The sequence below is a fragment of the Talaromyces rugulosus genome, chromosome I (assembly GCF_013368755.1).
Source record: "Talaromyces rugulosus chromosome I, complete sequence".
Taxonomy (NCBI): Eukaryota; Fungi; Ascomycota; class Eurotiomycetes; order Eurotiales; family Trichocomaceae; genus Talaromyces; species Talaromyces rugulosus.
This window is the reverse complement of record NC_049561.1, coordinates 5,156,351-5,176,317: the sequence shown is the minus strand read 5'-3', so window position 1 is coordinate 5,176,317 and position 19,967 is coordinate 5,156,351. Positions and strand designations below refer to the sequence as shown.

At 47.2% G+C, this 19,967-nt stretch overlaps 4 protein-coding genes across 4 annotated transcripts; 1 reads left to right on the top strand and 3 right to left on the bottom strand.

Annotated features, from left to right (window-relative positions):
• Positions 1–816: 816 nt before the first annotated feature.
• Positions 817–2,136, bottom strand: TRUGW13939_01767 (uncharacterized protein; the record flags this gene model as incomplete). The annotated part of the gene is made up of 1 exon (XM_035484965.1): positions 817–2,136. The coding sequence occupies one exon, from the start codon at positions 2,134–2,136 to the stop codon at positions 817–819; it is 1,320 nt and encodes a 439-aa protein (XP_035340858.1).
• Positions 2,137–4,371: 2,235 nt separating this feature from the next.
• On the bottom strand, positions 4,372–4,876 carry TRUGW13939_01766 (uncharacterized protein; the record flags this gene model as incomplete). The annotated part of the gene is made up of 2 exons (XM_035484964.1): positions 4,372–4,784; positions 4,843–4,876. The coding sequence occupies 2 exons, from the start codon at positions 4,874–4,876 to the stop codon at positions 4,372–4,374; spliced, it is 447 nt and encodes a 148-aa protein (XP_035340857.1).
• A 2,007-nt stretch (positions 4,877–6,883) lies between these two features.
• TRUGW13939_01765 (uncharacterized protein) lies at positions 6,884–8,749 on the top strand (the record flags this gene model as incomplete). Its single annotated transcript, XM_035484963.1, has 1 exon — positions 6,884–8,749. One exon carries the CDS (start codon positions 6,884–6,886, stop codon positions 8,747–8,749), a length of 1,866 nt encoding a protein of 621 aa, XP_035340856.1.
• A 478-nt stretch (positions 8,750–9,227) lies between these two features.
• On the bottom strand, positions 9,228–12,426 carry TRUGW13939_01764 (uncharacterized protein; the record flags this gene model as incomplete). The annotated part of the gene is made up of 4 exons (XM_035484962.1): positions 9,228–11,381; positions 11,439–11,662; positions 11,720–11,917; positions 12,021–12,426. 4 exons carry the CDS (start codon positions 12,424–12,426, stop codon positions 9,228–9,230), a joined length of 2,982 nt encoding a protein of 993 aa, XP_035340855.1.
• Positions 12,427–19,967: the final 7,541 nt, after the last annotated feature.

Sequence of the window (19,967 nt, the reverse complement as noted above, 5' to 3'; positions counted from 1 at the left end):
GCAGTTTTGTTTTATATTCTTCCTGTCCGAATGTTTCCGTATTCGTCTGACATCTTCCGCTTTTGTTCTTGTACCACCTGTCTCTATCTTGTGACGTTTGGCACTGCATGACTCTTTAGAAATAGATCACTCGCAAATTGATTATTCACCTTGATAATTCACGCAACATTTCTCTCTAAATTCCCTAGACTTCTCGTTGACAACCCTCTCATTAGCAACTCCCTCACTACCAGTGCTCTATCAAATGCCACTATCAAGGAGCTCACGGAACCATACTTGAACGTGGTGGTTTCTTCTTCTTCGATTAAAAAGGTCCGCGAATACCTGCAAGTGAGCGACGCAGCCGTCGAAACGCAGAGATTTGATTGAAGCAGAATATATCCGTCTCTCCGACGCTTGTAAGCCTTTTGTGGATCCAGACTCGCTCTTTGAAAGGTATTCCAACCATAAATCCCTTCCTGAACTCGGAAAGAGCCTCGGGTTGAAGATCAAGTCGGAGCATACGATAATTGCAAATGGCCAATGAGAGTGAAGTACGGCTGTACACAGAGACAGTTCACTTTGTCACTCTGGTCCAGTCATTTCTGTTGGGAGAGGTACGTCGAATGGTGCCGGGCTTAAGTGGCAGCCTTCCTGATTATTAGCCGACTAGGCAGTGTCAAAGGGATTATACGAATCAGTCTGCTGTTTCCATTAGTAAACCAGCTTTTACAATTCTAATACGATTTTTTAAATGGTTCAACAATGCCATTCACTACTTTCCTATTCTGGTTGTTGGAATAGCTTCAATCGTTACCTGAACAGATCAGTATCTTCCTAATGCCACGATTTCCTAATATGGTTGTGCGCATGTCTGGATGCCAGTTTCGAAGTAGAACCCGAGCCGTAGGTCGACCCGATATCTCCCCACTTGATGTTCGAAAAGGTCACCGAGGTGTTAGGGGCGTTGGCTTGGATTGTCGACGGGTCTCCCTCTGTGCTGTCGCATGGCCCTGCACTTCCACTATCGAGCCAGTTCATAAAGGCACTACTATCATCCCAAATACTAAACACCAACGTCATACCACGCTCAAGAGCCTCACCCGAAGTCGGTAGTCCGCCCCAGGTCGAATAAGCCGAGTCCGTCGCAGAGCAATAGTCGCCGTTAATCGAATTGTTTCCGGCAACAGACGATACAGTCGCAACAGCATTCTGAATAACTGTTCCGTTCTGGACGTACAGCCGGCGAATCTCAGAAAGCGAGCCGCTGGTCGTGTTGTCGTTGGTGAGGAACTGCGTCACGACCGTGAATGGGTGGTTGGTGTCGACGGTGCCGCCAGGTTTGTAGAAATCCTGATCTCCCATAGCGTATGGGTTGAATCCGCATCCGGCTTCCTCGCAAACCCCCGATGAGCCGCACTCGTCGCCGGAGCAGGCGTAGAGACCAGGTTCGGTGCATGGATGCGGAGTCAGCTGGGTAGCGTAGGCATTGGCTTCCCAGAGATCCATCTCACTACAGCAAGCGCCGAGATCGTTGGTGTTGACAGTGCCGTTGAGCCAGTCAAGTTTGGGGCACTGGGCATCACAGTATCCAGCTCCAAATGCAGCACCGGCAGGGCTCTCTGAGCTTTGGCCACCGGAAGATTCCATCTCGGAGAAATAGAGGGCACCATTCATACCGCATACTAGAGTAGACACATCAACGTCGAAAGAGAGCTCTTGGTTGAGCATCTGGAATTGGACATAACTGTTACTCGCGCCGTCGAAGAGATACAACCGCGAGGATGTCACTTCGAGGTCGCCGTCACTACCAGCGGTGAATTGGTTCATGGTGAGGGAGCTGCCCGATGTCGAGACACCGGTGGCTGTATAGTTTGTGGTCCCATCAACAACGCAGTTCTTGGTGCAGGTTTCAGTGTCTGGGCAGAGACTGCTGTCAAGGCTGCCATTGCTGAGGCAGGAAGCGCTGCTGTCGTTTGTTTGGTGGATCCAGTGGGAGTTGAAATCGAGGACCACAGAGGTGTTCTGCGCCTGGCAGCCACCACTGGTGGTACATTTGTAAGTCACCAGTTGAGGATGAGCATCTGGGGTACCAGCCGACTGAGCAGATGCCAGAGGGAGAGCAACCAACGCTCCGAGTGCGAGTAAACCGGCCATTTGTCAAGAAGAGTACACAAGAACACAAGAATACAAAATTTGGAAGGGAAGAGACTTGGCCAACTACAAAGCTCACTCTCGGCGAGGGAACTCTCGTTTATTTAATTCATTTCGATTCTTCAATGCCCTGGCCCCAGGTACTTGATTAGGATCGAGCAGTCGCCCGTTACGTGGAGTACCGGCACACTAGATCGGGTCATCCGGCATCTAATGATCCTTCGTGCCTGTAGATCATTCAAGATCAGCAGTATGTCCGAGAACATTGTTCGATTATGCAGGAACGAAACCATTAGCCGACTATTTACTGCGGCGATCATTGCGGAGTATCGGAACCATGAAGATTGTCGGACGAGGAGAATTGCTCCTGTACTTTCTTTTGGCGTTTCACCATCGCGGCCCCGTTGTGACTGGTTATTAATATAAGTATGATGGGTCTGAAACCAATCTAAATCAAATGCTAGCCTCTTCGTATAAGAGTAGTAACGGGGATTGATAGGAGTGTCGGGAACTGATAGGGCGAACGGGGAAGAATAGGGATAGTATTCCTGAGGGATGAAACGTTGCTAATTTAGCGCAAAATCTTAATCCATGTCCACCGAGGAACATTTTTCTTTATTTTTCTACTTGGTTAGACATGATGAGATTCGTTGATGGTGCTATACAAATGTGATAATTTGAGCGATAGCTCATTGGTCGTCGGTCGTTCTCACGACATCCCTACAAAATATCCCAACTTTCGTAAATTGTCTACCACAAAACAGATGGGAACATTAAAGCCAAGTTAAACCTCGTTTAACCAGACAGAGATATTCTATTCAAAGCGTCATTGGCTCGGTCAGTTGTCGGTTTTATGCAGTTATCTATAGACAATACTACACAGAGCTAATTCAGGTGAACAGGGCACTTCACTAGACCTGACTAGGGTATTTGACGACAAGGGCGAGACACTAGACCGAGCCCACAAAAACTACAAGTCTCTGTCCCAAGACATCCTGTTCTTGAAAACGACGACGTCAGGTGGTCCGTTCCGTCCACGCCTGGCTGCCGATATGCGAACTCAACATACCTCTTGTCCTCGACTTCCCCCACCACAACATCGTCTCGGACTCGAACAAGCTCCATGGGGGTATCCTCGACATCAGGCGACTCGGCGACAAAATTCGGGCAACATGGACGCGCAAAAACATCACGCAGAAGATGCACTACTCTAAATCTACGCCAGACGCAATTACGCCTCGTCAGTGCCGGAAACACAACCATGAGTCCCATGACGAACCCAAGGAGAAATAACAAGTCGTCTTTGAACTAATGCGTAAAAATTACCAGGCTCATAACGCATCAGCGAGATCACACCGCATGTTCGCGAGGGCGAGAATCAAACTAAAAAAGTCGAGCAAGTACATCAACCTGTCCAAACTAACCCCGCCACCACCGGACGTACCTGCGGAGGAGGTTAGTATAGGCGGATCGGAGATGCCACCAGATCACAAGGAGTGACTGAGGCCGAAGAAATTAGCGATATCGCACAGCACCACTAACACAGTCGTATCCCCTCAAAAAACCAAATCACGATCCACCAACAACCGCAAGTCTTCCCGAGCAACAACCCCCACATCTAGCTTTAAGAAAGAAACCCTCAAACCTCCACTTTCTGCGCGTCGGAGTACGTGTGCAAAGAGGGTTGGTGCCAAAGATGGTTCTGCTTAGGCTGGTTTGTATTGTACTATTACATTACCATCTTGTTCGAAGTTTGGGCTTACATCCATCTAGAGTTGGTTTGGATGGGGAAAGATGACGGAAATTAATGTTTCTGGTTAACGAAACATAGACGCATATGGTTTAATGTATATTCTTGCATCTCAAGATACTAGACATATATACTTGTAAATCTAAGTATGAACTGAAACAATGCACAGACAGTCGTGCGGCCGTTGTTTTAGCTTCCTGTGGAATGATGCATGTTTTCTCACAAAGAGGAAAGCTTTCTCTCCTCAAAATACACGGTGACGTTTCTCTGTTTATTAAACCAACAATTCTCTGTCTTCCACGCTTTCTGCGGGTCGACAAGTCTGATATTGAAATCCCTCATGATCTGAGGAATCAACTTATACACCTCGCATAGGGCGACCTAAGTATACATCGTCAGTCTGCATTCCAAGCTGGGCCCGAATTATCAATTTGGTACTATACGTACGTGTTTCCCGATATAAGTCCGCGATCCGCCACCAAATTGAATCATGGCCCTTTCCATCTGCGCTCCATCACCTTCCAGCCAGCAATCTGGATTGAATTCTTCGACATACGGTCATCTTTGTCGTATTGTACCACAGCAGGATTGACTCCAACACGGTAACCTGCTGGGAAATGGAAGTCGGATATGGTTGCTCCATCGGCCTGGACTTCTCGAGGCATGGCCAAGGCAACCCCTGGATGAAGACGCATACTCTCGTTGATACCGGCCTTTAGGTACGGTAGCTTGATTGCTGTCTTATAAGGGACCGGGGTAGAGAGCGTGCTGTCGGAGAAGGCTGCGTCAATCTCGGCCTTGAGCTTCTGATACGCGGTCGAGTTACGCATCAGGTAGTAAAGAACACTAATGATTGCTATAAATATTATATCAGCACCGGCAAATCTGACACGAGTCAAACCTATTACCCCTTCAGAAGAAATACAATTATTTGCAAGGGTAACTGAAGGTACACTTACAGAGAAATATAAGACTCAAGAAAAATATACTCATGCGTAAAATTGATCTTCTCCCCGCGTATCTGTACTAATTTCAATCATTTTCCGAAGCATATCCTGTTTATCCGTTCATGTTTTCCTCCAGCTCCTGAGCACAGGCTTTTACGGCTGCGATGGAGAATTTCACAAGGTTTTAAGCAGCGCCAACCGCGCCTCGAAGTGACGGTGAGAACATAATCGTCGAGAGAAGGTATAATTGTAATAAGTATAAAGATAGAGTACCCCCAACCATAAACATAGAGAATAGCACTTATATCAATCTCATGTAATCACCAACATCCTTGCGCTCACACATCATGCCGAATGACCGGCCATAGAAAAACTCGCCTAGCACATCAAATGCGTACCTTAAATCACTAGCGTCAGAGTTTTCCTTATACTCACAATAGACAACATTGAATGTGGCTTACATATTTAGCCACAAGCTCAAATCCACCTTTCTCCTTTCCCTGGCGAACTCCCGCATAGTCTCGGAAAACGAAGCGTACACGAATTAATGTCCCTCTCAGATTCAAGGATACTGCCCATTGAGTAAACATGGTTGATAATCCGTCGACGCTCCGTATGCTTCTTCTCATCTCGGGTTGCAAAGTGGCCCGTATAACCGACGGATTTTTGGTGCCGCCCAAGCATCGTAGAAATCAGTCTGAAAAGAGGGGGTCATGACATGAACGGAAAGTGGCACACATTCTGCTATGTAGGTACCTTCTTGAATCGATTTTTAATACCGTATATTGTCTAGCTAACTCAGCATCTGCTACAGCGGTAGAATGGGAGCAGCTATTCTACCTTGACAGCACTAAGATCAGAGCAGACCACCTCGTTTGGGGCGATGCGAACTAGGTAGCCTGTGAGACTAGTCAGTCGCATGTAATTGTAAGATAACAACAACTAGTGATGTGGATGACCATATTTCTTGTGCGAGGCACGCTGGGTGTGCTCCATGTCGCCCTTGGCAGTGTTTAGTACCACCCAGAGTCGACTTAGAGAAGCCAGAAAAGGCCCCGGAATTTGACGCAGTGGGTGGAAGAAGCGACAATAGATAAGCCACCCGGCCTCGTATATTACGAGGCCGATGGCAATCGGTTGTAAGAGAGTGAAGAACATTTTTGTCCCGCCAAATCAAGTATAGGTAAAGGCACGAATGGAGCAGAAGAAATGGAATGGAAATATTGAATCCATGTTCCCTGTCACGATAATATTAATCCAGCAAACCATGCGAGGGGACCTCAGAACAAAGAAACTGTCTCCTAGGGTTGTACTACATTGTTATAGTCACCGAGGCTAGTGATTCTGCACCGAGTAACTACAATATTGTTACTGTTATTAATCGTGGAAGAATTGTATAAAGATACTCAGTAATAGTAAAATTATTTTATATAGATATTACAAAAAAAATAAATAAAAAATAAAAAAAAATACACCACACGCCAAAAAAAAGCCAAGCATCTCAAGTGCTGTGACTTGCATGCCCTGACGGCAAAATAATCGATAAAAGCGGGTACTGTTGGTCGGGCAGACAAAGGCCGCACAGCCTTGATGGCTTTTCCACTAGAATTAGTTTATATGCGAAATTTCCTAGTCGCCGATAGATACTGACCCAGTATCAGCTATGAGACGATGAATACTACGGCTAATGCAGCGTCATCTGGTGGCGGGTGTGTTTTCGTTTCGGACGAAACAGGAAATTAGGGCTTATATTATTTTACCAAGAACGTAGAACGTAGCTTCACCAGAAAATGCATTCTTCCAGAGGGTCCAAGCCATGCATTTCTCCTTCGAGAGTCAAATATGTGCTCTGTTCGTTTGAGTCGATGGGCGGTGACTAGAAGTAGCAAACCGAGACATTTGTGACTCAGGGGTATGTCTATGAGTAACTGCGTATGAGTAATTGCGTATATGAGTAAAATTTCCTCCGGGTTCCCAGATATCAAAATACAAAGACTCTTCTTATCCTCTCTGAGAATCAAATCAACTATCCACCAAATAAAGCGGCAGCTCCATGGGAGCAATCGAATCTACAATGACCAACGGTGATAACAACGGACACCCCATGAATATTCTTCTGGCGGATACCTACCGCGACAGAAGCCAAAAGAACGACAGGACTAGACGCGATAGTATTCAGACTTTCTATTCCGCAAATGAAGAACTGGAGAGCAATGACCACGCCTCTCATTCTCCAGGAATCGACAATGAAACAGCGTGGTCTCCTCTAAAACAGGACCAGATGAAGGGTCGTCTGGCCGAACCATTCCAAACCCCTGAGAGGAAAAGGCCCAATGCCAAACCACGAGTCTCAGATCGTCTCGATGAACCGTTCTCATTCTCTGTCCCTGAGATACAGAGATCCCATGTCAAACCACGGGTCTCGGATCGTCTAGACAATCCTTTCTCCGGGCCTGACCAACTGCCCTTTGATCGGCCTTTAACCTACGATGACAAGCACACTTCTCACACCAGAAAAGCAAAGCAGAGGCCAGAATCATCTATCAGTCTAAACTCACAAATATCACGAGAAATCAAAAACTTCCACGGCCACGAGCCAGCAGCGTCTCATTGGCAAACTCCAATCGATCCTCGAGCCGGAGATGTTCCTCTTCCGTTGGACACAGCGGGGAAAAGCCATAATCGCCCTTCCAGGTTAACCAAAAACAAAAGACCTGAGCAAGACATTAATCCGCCGTCTCGTCGTCCGGTACAACAACGTGAACTGTTACCGCACACTCGTGCAGTGGAACATCCTCGTCCGCTACCAAAAGTGCAAGGATCGCGCAAATACCTGTCTAAAAGACCACCACCTTTGTCTTTGAAAGGGTCTTCTCGCGACTTCGAGGGTTCTGGTTCTTGTCAAGTTGGTCCGGATATAAGCATTCTCTCCGGGGAAACAGCGTATGTCCAACCCAGGCGACTCCTTGTAAAGAAACCAAAGGGTCGCGGAGATGTTCCAAAGGATTTCAGTAAATCCAAGGATTATGAGCAACCATCTTTACGTCCAGGGAAGCAGCAGCAGCTTCATACTCAACATTCTCCCGTCTCTCCTATTTCCAGCGGTCCTCTCGGCTCGCCAGTCTCGTCTGTGTCTTCACTGTCATTTACAGACAACCATCGTGATCTCTCCCAGAAAGAAGACAGATCCGATATCATTTCACCAGAACTGGACAAACCTGACTCCGAAGTGGAAATCCTGCAACCAACAAAGCTCCAGCCACAGCGAGTTTTCCCCTCCACTCCGAGCAGATACTTAGAGAGCCACCGGTCATCCGACGAAGAAAGCAGCGGTGAAGAGGCAGATTCCACTTTGTGGAGGCCTGTTGGGTCCAGGACGGGACTCTTCGCTGGCCGTTTCGAGTTTGAGTTGGATATCCCCGTTGTGACAGAGACATACGAAGAACCCGCATCCGAATCCGAATCAGACTCAGACAGTCAAGCAGACGTCAGCGCCAAAGGCAAATGCAAGCAACCAGTACGAGTCCAGACAAAAACAATAGACGCAACGACCATCGAAGGATGTGTAGAAATCACCGAATTCGAGATCATCGCGGTTGACAAGGGAAATCAAGACATCGCGGTTGACGAGAAAAACCAACATCACTACTTGGAATGTATCATACCATCTAAGTGCTTCATAATGAACAACAAACCCAGCGAGAAAAAAAACGACGATGTTTATAGCTATAACAACCCAGCGACGCGTAAAGCACGATACTACGGCATCATCGAGGGCATTCGGTTTCCACGCCACATGAAACAGTGCACACTCGTTGCAAACTTTAATGTACAGTACTCGCCAAAAATCAATTTCTCGATCAAAGTAAAAGACTGGAAGGTGGATGTTGAGTGGATACGGAGAGAACGTGAACAGTAATACGTTCTTTTGGCAGCAGCAGATAGATAGGTCTGAGTCAATTGGATTTGTTCAACTATGATCATGCATATAGTACGGCGTAAGCACAATGGTGGATTGATAAGACTACTCGGCAACGGAGACCATTTGGTATTTAATATGAACAAGGAGAGAGACAGGAAATTACTTGGAAAAAGATAATTGTAAGCACTAATTTACTGGTATTAAGCATACATACACATAAAAGGAAAAACACGGGCAAGTCAAGTTCTATGACCCCACGGGCAGATGTACAACACTTGAAAAGTCTATGGTATGTTTCCGGTTCACACGACAGCTAACAGTAGTGCATTGAGGTAGTGGTTTGTGGCTGAGTTATGTTTCAAAGGAAACTTCCCAGCATATGTTGGGAAAAAATAGAAGATTAAAAGAAAAATGTGGTTATAGAAGGGAAGGAAATAACACCACTCCCTCAAGCGCTAAACGTTGTCGCACGAATCTATTCGTCATCCTCCTCCTCAGGGGCACGAGTGGTGAGGACGTAGCGAGAGCGGCCAGTGGCTTCATCGGTTTCGTGCTCAAGGGCCAACTTGGAGAGGTGGCCGACCATGTTCTCAAAGTGAGTATCGGCCTTGGAGCGAGTCTGACGGCCGAGGTTGTCCAACCAGGGAATGTCAGTGAGGATGGCGTAGACAGTGGCAATGACAATGGTGACACCAATGGAGTAAGCCCAGACGATGACGACAGTGACAATGCTAGTGTGGCCGTTGGTGGTGAAGTTGGCGTGGTCGGCAGGGTGGGTGATCTGTTGGTCGGGCTCGGTCAACCAACCGAAGACACAGAAGAGAGTGGCAAGGACATCGACACCAAAGATGGCGCCGACAAGCTGCCAGGAAGGATAGGTCTTTCCACCACGGGTAACGAAGATGAGCCAGTTCTCAGTAAGGGCAACCTCGAGGAAGATGATTCCCTGAGGGTGACCCCAGTTCTCGATTATACCACCGTTGGCCATGAACATGGAACCACGGACAATCCAGGTACCACCAGCGAGAAGGAGACCAAGGACGATAGAGATGACCCAGATCTTGGGCAACTGCCACTCGACAGGACGTTGTTCGTAGTGAGCGTTGTCGTAGGCGACAGCAATGGTAGCCAAATCAGCGAAAAGGGCAATGAAGACAATCAGATCAGCAGGGATGGTCTCGTCAATGATGATCATTGTGGTGACGAGGTAGATTTCCAAGTGCAAGCAAAGAGCGATACGGTATTGAATGTAGGCCTTCATACGCTGGAAGATCTGACGGGCGACCTTGATGGAGTCGACAATGGTGGAGAGACCGGGGGCAAGGAAGACAATATCAGCGGCAGCCTGGGCAGCCTCGGTGGCACCCTCGACAGCGATACCGCAGTCGGACTTCTTCAGGGAAGGAGCATCGTTGACACCGTCACCAGTCATGGCAGTCAAGTGACCACGCTGTTGCAACATCTCGACGACCTGGTACTTGTGCTCAGGGAAGACTTCAGCGAAACCATCAGCGCGCTCAACAAGGTCGTGCTGGCGGGAACCAGTGAGACCACCGTGGATGAGACGTTCAGAGTTGTAGACCTTGGTACCGAGGGCAAGCATCTTGCAAGTCTCCTTGGCAATAGCAATGGCATCACCAGTCAACATCTTAACAGAGAGACCGAGGTTCTGGGCTTCAGTGATGGTGTGGGCAGTATCCTCACGAGGTGGGTCGAACATGGGGTACATGCCGAGCAATTGCCATGGCTCACCCTCCTTCTGGACAGCAACACCGAGAGAACGGAAACCACGACGAGCGAACTCGGAAGCTTTGTCACGGTAGAGACGGGCCTCCTCTTCGGAGCACTCAGACAAGTTGAGGATAGCCTTGGGGGCACCCTTAGCGCAAACGTAGCGGACACCGTCGCAGGTACAGACAGTAGTGATACGCTTAGAGACGGGGTCGAAAGGAGTGTACTTCTCGGTAACCCAGTTGCGAGCAAGAATCTCACGGGCCTTGGGGTAGCGGCGGAGAGTGAGGATGGTAACCTTGTCAATGGGGTCGAGGTTCTTAACGTTGTGAGAAGAGGCAATGGCAGCAACGGCGAACAACCAGTTGACGTCAACGCCCTCAGCAACGTAGGGCTCACGGATGGAGAGCTGGTTGGCAGTCAGGGTACCGGTCTTGTCAGAGCAGAGAACGTCGACACCAGCAAGAGACTCAATGGCAGTGAGCTTCTGGACGATAGCCTTCTGCTTGGCGAGGTAGGCAGCACCGACGGCGAGAGTGGTGGTGGTAACGACAGGAAGACCGACGGGGACACCAATGATGAAGAGAATCAAAGTGTAGTGGAGCAGGTTGTTGTCAGAGTCCTCAGGGGTAGCGATCTTCAAGTGACGGAAGAATCCACCAACCCAGGCAGCGAGAATGAAGAACATGACCAAGACGAGCAGAGCTGTACCAATGGAGTTCATGATAGCCTTGAAGTGACCCTGGTCCTGGGCGCCCTGGACCAAAGAGGCGGTCTTTCCGACGAAAGAGTACTTAGCAGTGGCAGTAACGATAGCGAAGGCCTTGCCACGCTTGCAACCGGTGGTGTAGTAGCAAACGTCGCCCATGTACTTGTCGACAGCGAGAGATTCACCAGTCTGTAGCAGTTAGTTAGTATACGATTTTCGTAAGATCAGAAACTCAGGGGCACTCACGATGGCACTCTGATCAGTGGCGATGATGGAGACACCAGTGTGGTGCTCATCCTCGTCATCATCCTCGGCCTTCTCCTTGAGGGTGTCCTCAGCCATGGCGGTAAGGTGCTCCTTGTACTTTTCGAACTCATGGGGCTTTTCGTAGTCGCAGATCAGGCGGACATCGGCAGGGACGACGGTACCTTCTTCGAGAATGACAATATCACCGACGACGAGTTCACGGGCTAGAGCGTTAAGAGATTAGTTATAGCTACATAACTGAGGTTAAAAAGGGTACTCACCAAGGATTTCCTGCTCGGAACCGTCACGAATGACCCAGGCACGCATGGCAATGTCACCCTTGAGAGAGGCGACGACATCGGCAGCCTGCTTTTCTTGGTACCAACCGACAATAGCGTTAAGCATCAGAATACCAATAATGACACCCAAATCGATCCAGTCACGGAGACCGGCAGCCAAAAGAACGGCCAATTCCATAACTGCGACGAGTAACCATGGTTAGCGATAAAACTCGGGCGGAGAGCGCGAACCACGGGTGTAGGGACGCGTCGATAAAAGAACAAGGTTCAATTGACAACTTACCATACAGAATAGGACCACGGAAGTAACCAATGAACTGAACGAACAGGTTGGTCTTCTCGGTGACCAGCTCATTCCAGCCAGTCTTGCGGCGACGACCGTCAATGTCGCTACTGTTGAGACCAGCGCGGATGTCGGTTTCGAGCCATTCTTCGGGGGCGATGAACTGGTCATCGGTGGCTTCGCCGGTGCCAGACTTCTTCCAGAACTGCCATCCCTTCTTCTTCTCGCCAGCCTCGAGGGCGCCGGCGCTGGATGTCGAGCCGCGACGACGGTCGCGCGCGGTCGAGATGTAGCGGTTCAGAGCAGAGTACTCATCGAGGGGCTGGCCGTCGATGACATCGCCAGAGGAGCGTGCGTTTTGGCCGTTTTCGACGTCGGGAGCATAGGAGATTCTCCGTTCAGCCATGATTGCTGTCGGTGTAAGGCGTGGGAGCCTCGATAACCCGAATAATGAGCTGTTAGACGGAGGGACACTTGAGCAACGATGGTGAAGTGGGAGTCTTTCCTATGAAGAAGGAGAAGTAAAGAAGGAAAGAAGGAAGGAAGGAAGGTGGGAAAAGGGGAGGGGGACGCGGCTTCTTATTTACGGACTGGGACGTAACAGGAAGACTTTTTTTTCACGCATCGGTCGGTCGGGGGGGGTGGGAAGGAAAGAGTTTGGGTGGGTGCGCGCGCGAGATTTGGGAAGCTTGGGAGGGTCCGCTGCCGGGAAAGGAAATGGTAATACGTACGGTACGGACGGTACGGGGGGAGAGGGGACCTAGGCTAGACCGGAACGGGCGGCGCGGATGTGGTAGATGTGGTCAAAATTACGACCCGTATCGGCCGTACCGCGGTTTTCTTTTTTTGTGTGTTTTTGCGTTTTTTGCGTTGTTGTTTTGAAATTCTGGGTGGGGCGGGCGGTGCCTAACACGGCCTAGCGTGGTTCTGCCGAATACGGCAGCGTGACTCGGCCAGAACCGGGTGTATTGGCGCTAAGCCCGATCGAGGGCACGCAGAATTTTTCTGGCCGTCGATGTTACGGCGGGATCGTGCCCGGATCGAGTGCCGACACGGTTCCAGCGGCATGTTTTTGTTCAAATTTTCAGTGTGAGATTGAGCCACTGACATAATGACTATGAGCATATCGGCATAATGACTATTGCTTACTGCTACGCGCTGTGTAAAAATCCCGCGAACCGACGTCAGATATAGTTGCCCGTACTAGTAACTTCCTCCGTATTCAATAATAACCTCCCCTCCATGTCTCTATACAGAATATAATATCAAGTGGATCGCCGCACCGGCACCGCTGTCCCGACCAACGCCCCCAAACTCCCCATTGAGCATGCTCTTCTCCATCCGGGGGCAATTCTGACATGCGTGAGTGGCTGCTGGAAGGTTTTTTAGGCGCGGGCCCTGATTCGCGCGCGGTCGGACATTTGTATGCGCGATTTTTGGCCGTCACTGTATTACCGACCAGAACTGTACAGAAAAAAGAACGTAGCAACTCCCCGGAGCTTGCCCGGCTTACTGCTTTTTGCTGGAAGGGAAAAAAAAAAGGCTCAACTAAATTGCCAACAAGCTTTTTTTTTCCCTCACTTGCAGGAGATTCTAGTGCCGTTTTGCTGTGACTCGTCCGACTAAATCGGCATAGCATCGATCATTATAATCAGTCGGGTCTGGCGGCAAGCAGAAATCATTATTATGATGATGATGATGATGATATCTGTTTGATATTAATAATAACATACCCCGGTGATCGAGAATAATAATAATAATTTTCCTCCCGTCTGGGCATGTGGGTTCGGATCCCGCCCACGACGGGCGTTTAGATTGTACACTACTTACTACTACTACTACTACTCCTCCATCCAACAACGCAAAATACCCCAAATACAACAAACCCCCAAATTGATATCATAGCATAGAGCAAAACCCCAAAGGCGAGAAGATCCTCAGGAACATGCGACACACGCGCGCTGCATGATCTACGCCCAGGAATAGCGACGGGTCCTGCGGATCCCGCCCCTGTGCCAAGGCTTGGCTTGTTACTATTCAGCATGTACAATTTACTACTCCGTACGGAGCACTGCGTGCAGTGTAGTGTGTGTCGAGTATGTCCAGGGATGTGCTTGGCGCAGGCTTGGGTTCCATAGTCGTGTCCATCGATATATGCCGGGATCGCGATAAGGGGCGATCTGCCAAGAGCCAAGATTCCTCTGTATTCAACTATTCCACAATGGCACAAAGTCTATTCCTTGCAAGTTTGCAACTGGCAAGGACAGTACGGAAGTACAAGTGGTGAATAAGGCGCCCCTGATTGGCCATTGCACTCTCTTCCAGCCAATCTGCTCTGCTCGTCTTTAGGGCTGGCAGCAAGTCTTGACTCTTGGCACGTTCAGGAGGTTGCACAGGCTACACAACACCACGGCTTATCAGTAACAATCATCATCATCATCATGGCCGCCCTGATTATTCACTTGGCAGTCGCAGCGCTCAGACGGTCATCAGGTCGCGGATCGCAAAAATCAGCCAGCACAGCCATCAAACCATTGGGCTGGGCATTTCTTGGACGAGGGTTTGAGTCGAGAAGTAATAAATAAAAATAAATAAAAAACCATTTCCTTGCTGACCTGGTGAACGACAGCTCTTGGCAGGATCTCCGCATGAAAATCATGGGGTTGATAAGAATTGATAGTACGTAGTACTTACCAGACGACATGTTATTGCCAGAATCACAGCCTCGGCGCCATGCCGAACCCTACGGATGACGCGGACTCCTCGCATATAATGATATGATAGTCCTAATAACGAATGCAAATCACTTGGCAACGGCGGATATTGCTGCGTCATTGTGTTGTTCTCCTTTTTTTTAGAGCTATATTTTGATCCTTTTGCTATATTTAATATCAACACGGACTGAGTATACCGCGAGCGATCATCGGTGCGGTGTCTAGTTTGAACTTACAGGTAATACGCAGGCTTCCTTTGGTGGAGCTCAGGGGCGGGAAAACAACAACAATTGCATTGGAATTGTAAGAGAATTGCAAGACTATTCTGTATTCTGGAAAATAATATAGAAGAATATAGAAGAACAAGTGTGCGATATATCATATCATATATTCGTTGCCCAAACAGGAAAGCAATGATACGGAAGCGTACAGGCAAAAAAATAATTCATGCACGATGATCGGCACAACGTTGGTGCGAGCTGCGTCCATTGGTCAATGGCAGCGTTACCACGACACTAGCGCCGTCCGTCATCAACCACAATACGCGCTAAGGTACAGACTGTATTACCGGTATTACACAGCACGGTAAAAATACACCAGCGGGAGATTGTTTACAGGCACGGCTGCTCCAATGATATTCATGACCAGCCGTGTTCGGCTTCTCCTGAGTCAGCGACGGAGCTGTCGCGATCAGGAAGCTGTCGTATGCGCCGTTTCAATACCGTACCGCGACGACAAGAGAGCTCATCCTTCAAAACCCATGGCGTTGACGTCATGGGCTGGCTTTTTGTAAAGTCTGCATCGTCTTCACCGACCACTAATACTACTACGTACTACCGAGCAATGGTCGCGTGTTCTGAATCTCTAGAATAATCATAATAATAGCACCCTTTACTCCGTACATTGCAACGGATCAACTTCCAGAGAAAGAACAGCTCCTGGTCGCCATAGAAACCACGCCAAACCAAACACGGCCGAATGCAACCGCCCCACAGCGAGGAACGAGAAGCATGGAGACTCCGTAATCGTATACGATTACGGAGTCCTTGGCGGTATGTATGTATGCACTCATAAGCTTGCCCTGTCCACGTCGCAGCGTGCATGTAAGCAGATGCCGTAGTTACTCCAGTCTGTAGTGTATAGTGTACTGTACTCTGTACACTGTACACTGAACAAGACACGACAGATCGCGGGAGCTCCTGGCGCTAGGCCCAAAACGGCCCCGGTGCTGCACGCGAAAACGTCTCGAAAATGACGATCTGCAGCTGCATCGATCATAGCATGTACGTACCTGGTTGTTATGCTCTATCACACTGACTCTATCACTCTACCCCAGCCCAATTGATGCATTGCTCTTCTTCTTCTTCTTCCTCTTCTTATTACTGAACGGTAATAATACTAATATTAATATTTATTAAAGATAAGAAAATGAGCGATTGGCGCTGAGCTCCGAGCCAGGTCTCCACTTAGGCCCACCGGCCCCCCTCAGGCCCAATTTCCCAAACAATAATAATATTCTCCCCTCAGTCCGAGTACCTTAATATTCGATTTTCCAAGACTCAAAATTAATGAGTCAATTGGTTTTGTAAAGAGTTCCAGGCAGAAGCCTCCCGTCCATAGTCACTTCTCGCCCGTGTATAGTCCCCCTTGGCGCATCCTGTCCTCTTTTTGCACACAAGAAAAAAAGGGGGAAACCCAATATGCTATAGCGTCGCTGAAATCCTGATGGGGGCGAGCATTATCTTATTCCATTATTCAGGCAGAGTGTTTAGCCATGACCACTAGCTCGTGTGTTATAGCTCTAAACTGCTACTGTCTACATACACAGTGACGTCTTGGGAAACCTTTCTGTCGACTTGACAAATAATGCACATATTACTACTATATGCACGTGATTGGCCACTCTCAATTGCCCATCCATGGATATGCCGACTTTCTCCCAATTCATTCGAAACGTGAAAATTTTTCTAGAATCGCCCTCAACCATGGTTCACCCAAGACTGGCTCGAAACATTCAACCCGAATTTTTTTAAAAAAAATTCTGTTTAACTTTAAAGATTTGATTCGCTGTCCTGACTGCCCAGTGCCCTTGTTCCTTAATTATATAATGTACGGAATCCGGCACACAATAATATTAGCCACCCAAACCAATATACCGACTCGCAAATGTACCGAAATATGGGCGGAGGCAAGGCATCACGGACAAATCCCGACTCGACCATGGCTCGCCCGGCAAGCTAACTTTAATATTATACACAAAATAATAAGAATTTATTCTTTATTCACTACTTTATTATTATTATTATTATTCCCTTCGCAACGGCAAAGCGGCAGATCGGGCCGACCGGTACAGTCGGCCTCCAGATTGCCGCTGTCAAAGCGGATGCATATGCCTAGTACGGAATCGATCATTCTATGAGGGATTATTTTTTTTTTTTTGGTGCTGTACGTACTTTTCAAAACTTTGCCGCAGAAATAATTAATCATTTATCCGTGAATATTTTACTTGCTACGACTACGTACCACCAAAAATCAAAAGCCCCACTCTGCTGCGTGCGTCTCGTTACTAACTTACTGCTAGTAGTACACACTACACAGTGCGACGCCTTCAAGCCTCACTTTGTCTTGACCAGTCAGTTTCTGGCTAAATGGCGCTCTCGGTTCGGCATTGCTGTCGAGTGATCAGCGTGCCGAGTCTCCGTGCCTTGATGATTTTCGATTAGGCGCGTCTGACAGGTGCATACATGTGTTGTATTTGATTGTTGAGTGACATTTCTAATTTTGAGATATTTAAAGTTCATTGATGACTTGGACTATTCAATATTGGTCTTGTAGAAGTTTCAACATTGAAATGCTGGCTGATGCGATGGCAATAATAATGTCATCGGCAAATATATATTTAAACACCAACTGCATCTATACTCATGTGCCGCTGGCTACTCCATTTAGTGCAACAATGCACTGCATATTAATTCAATTTTAATAAATTATTTATTTTATCCAAATAATGTACACGAATATCATCAAAATTAACCCAACTTCCACCAGTTGACATCTCATCATTGATTCACCGAAATCTGACATTGCCAAGCAAAAGGCACAAAATTCAAAAATAAATAAACAAACCCAAATGTCCAGCCAAGACTACATCAAGATGTACATATACCCAATACATACCTGTACTCCGTATGATACACAAGAATTCTCGGCATCATAATGATCATTTGATCGACTGGCCTCATCGGATCCCACGTCAGAATCAATTGTGATGCAACTCAGCCGCTTTCGGTAAAATACCTCATCTCACTCACTGGAGTCTCACCAATTAGTCGGATCGGGGAATGTCGATCATTTTCAAAAAAAAGGGAGTTGCGCGCCAAGATCGATTCGACTGTTGGCATTCCAAATGCGCTTGGCACATGGTTTGTTGGCTCATCAAATTGATAGCAGCAGTAGCAGTAGTGTCGGCTATGCAAAATCGCTATTCGCTATTCGCTGACTGTTATTGTTTAACAATTAATTCCCCTATAATACTCCGTCGTAGTATGAATACGACTAACTACTAACGGCTTTGAAAAACCCCGTGGGGGCTTGGCTTTTCTTTTTTTCTGTAGCTGGTCGATCGGTGAGGGAATTCTCAGTCTTACGTGAAGCAATTATCAACGAGCTGTTATCTCTGTATTTGTTTTTTTTTTCTTTCTGACTGCGCATTCCGAAATTGCCCTTCCTTCCCTTGCTCCCATAGTTTATGGGGTTATAGATTATGCAGACACGTGCCAGAATTTCCTCTTTCGGCATCCCTTGCTACTCATCCACATGCGCTCTAGACTAGTCTCATCCCGTGCATATATTACCCTGCAGACCGAGGTAAATAATAAATAAACATGGCCAAAACGCTGCAAAAATAGTTTCATATGTAAAACAGTAAATATACATGTAGACAGCAAGGGAGTCCGTGGCGACCTGCAGCGCTCCGGTGATTTCGGCGGTGGAACGATAGAGACATGGCATCGATTGATGACTCGGTGATATTCAAATGTTTGTAAAGAGGCAAGAAGTAGTTTAATCACTGTCTATCATTATTATTGATGTCAACTGGTATGTAGTTTTTGATTTTAAGAGATGACACCAATGTGTGCATTGTATGGAAACGCGGAATTGAGGTCTTCAAAATTTTTATATTTACACTGGATTTTATTACTAGTTGACCTCGATGCGTCTTGGAAGAAAAGTACTGGCGTTTGATATATCAATTAATCGATTAAAGCTAGTTTCGCTAGCAATAATTGATTTCAGAAGTCGTCTGTATTATATATTTGTATACCTCAATTGATATATATACAACCAAAATCAAATAGAGAGTTTGACCAACTGAATCCCGAAATATGTATATCTTGCCTAAAACGGGCCGAGAAAAAAAACAAAAAGACTCTTATTATTCTGCAATTTAGAAGAAATACACTCATTAATTGTGTTAGGAGGAAGAGGTGTGTTTGTACACTTCATATATGTAAGGCAGGCAGCCGCCAGCGCCCATCCGTCAACTGGTGGTACGCCTGATCGCTCAGGCATCCGACAACATCAATTGATATCATTGTTTTTGAGTTGTTTCTTGCGAGTGTAATTATCAGGATTTGTGCATGGATCGATTAAGGGATTTATTTCCCTTGTTTCAAACGTTGCTACGCGTCACTGAAATTGTCTGAATGTTGAGGCAAATACTAATACGGGAACGCAGCAATCCCGAACTATGGAACATTAAACCCCTCGGAGGGCTGGTGCCTAGTGTCTAGTACGTCAATTTAAAATAGTAGAATTTCTCTTAGCTGGTCTACTGACTTACGAAAATCGGAAAAGTCCAAAGTATGAAGACATCTGGAGGTCCACTAACGCAAAAGTTACCAGTTGACAAGCTTTTTAAATTATATCTACTACAACGTCTTACGTTTTCAAATATTGTTAAATTTTCACTTGCTGCCTACTTCTTTCATTTTAGTATCGGGGTACTTTAGGGGAAAGAATATGCCTTTAGTGATCTCCTGATATGGATCGCGAATTTGTATATCTAATTTGTTGGAGTCTGTATAGCTCTTTAGAAAAGTCGGCGGTTACAATAGAAGATATAGAGAAAGAAAAAGGAGAAAAAGGAGAGAAACGAAAAGGCTGACGCTTGTGGTAAACTATAGATTGACTGCCTAAGAGGCTAGCGAATTATTGAAGACCAAGTTCAAAT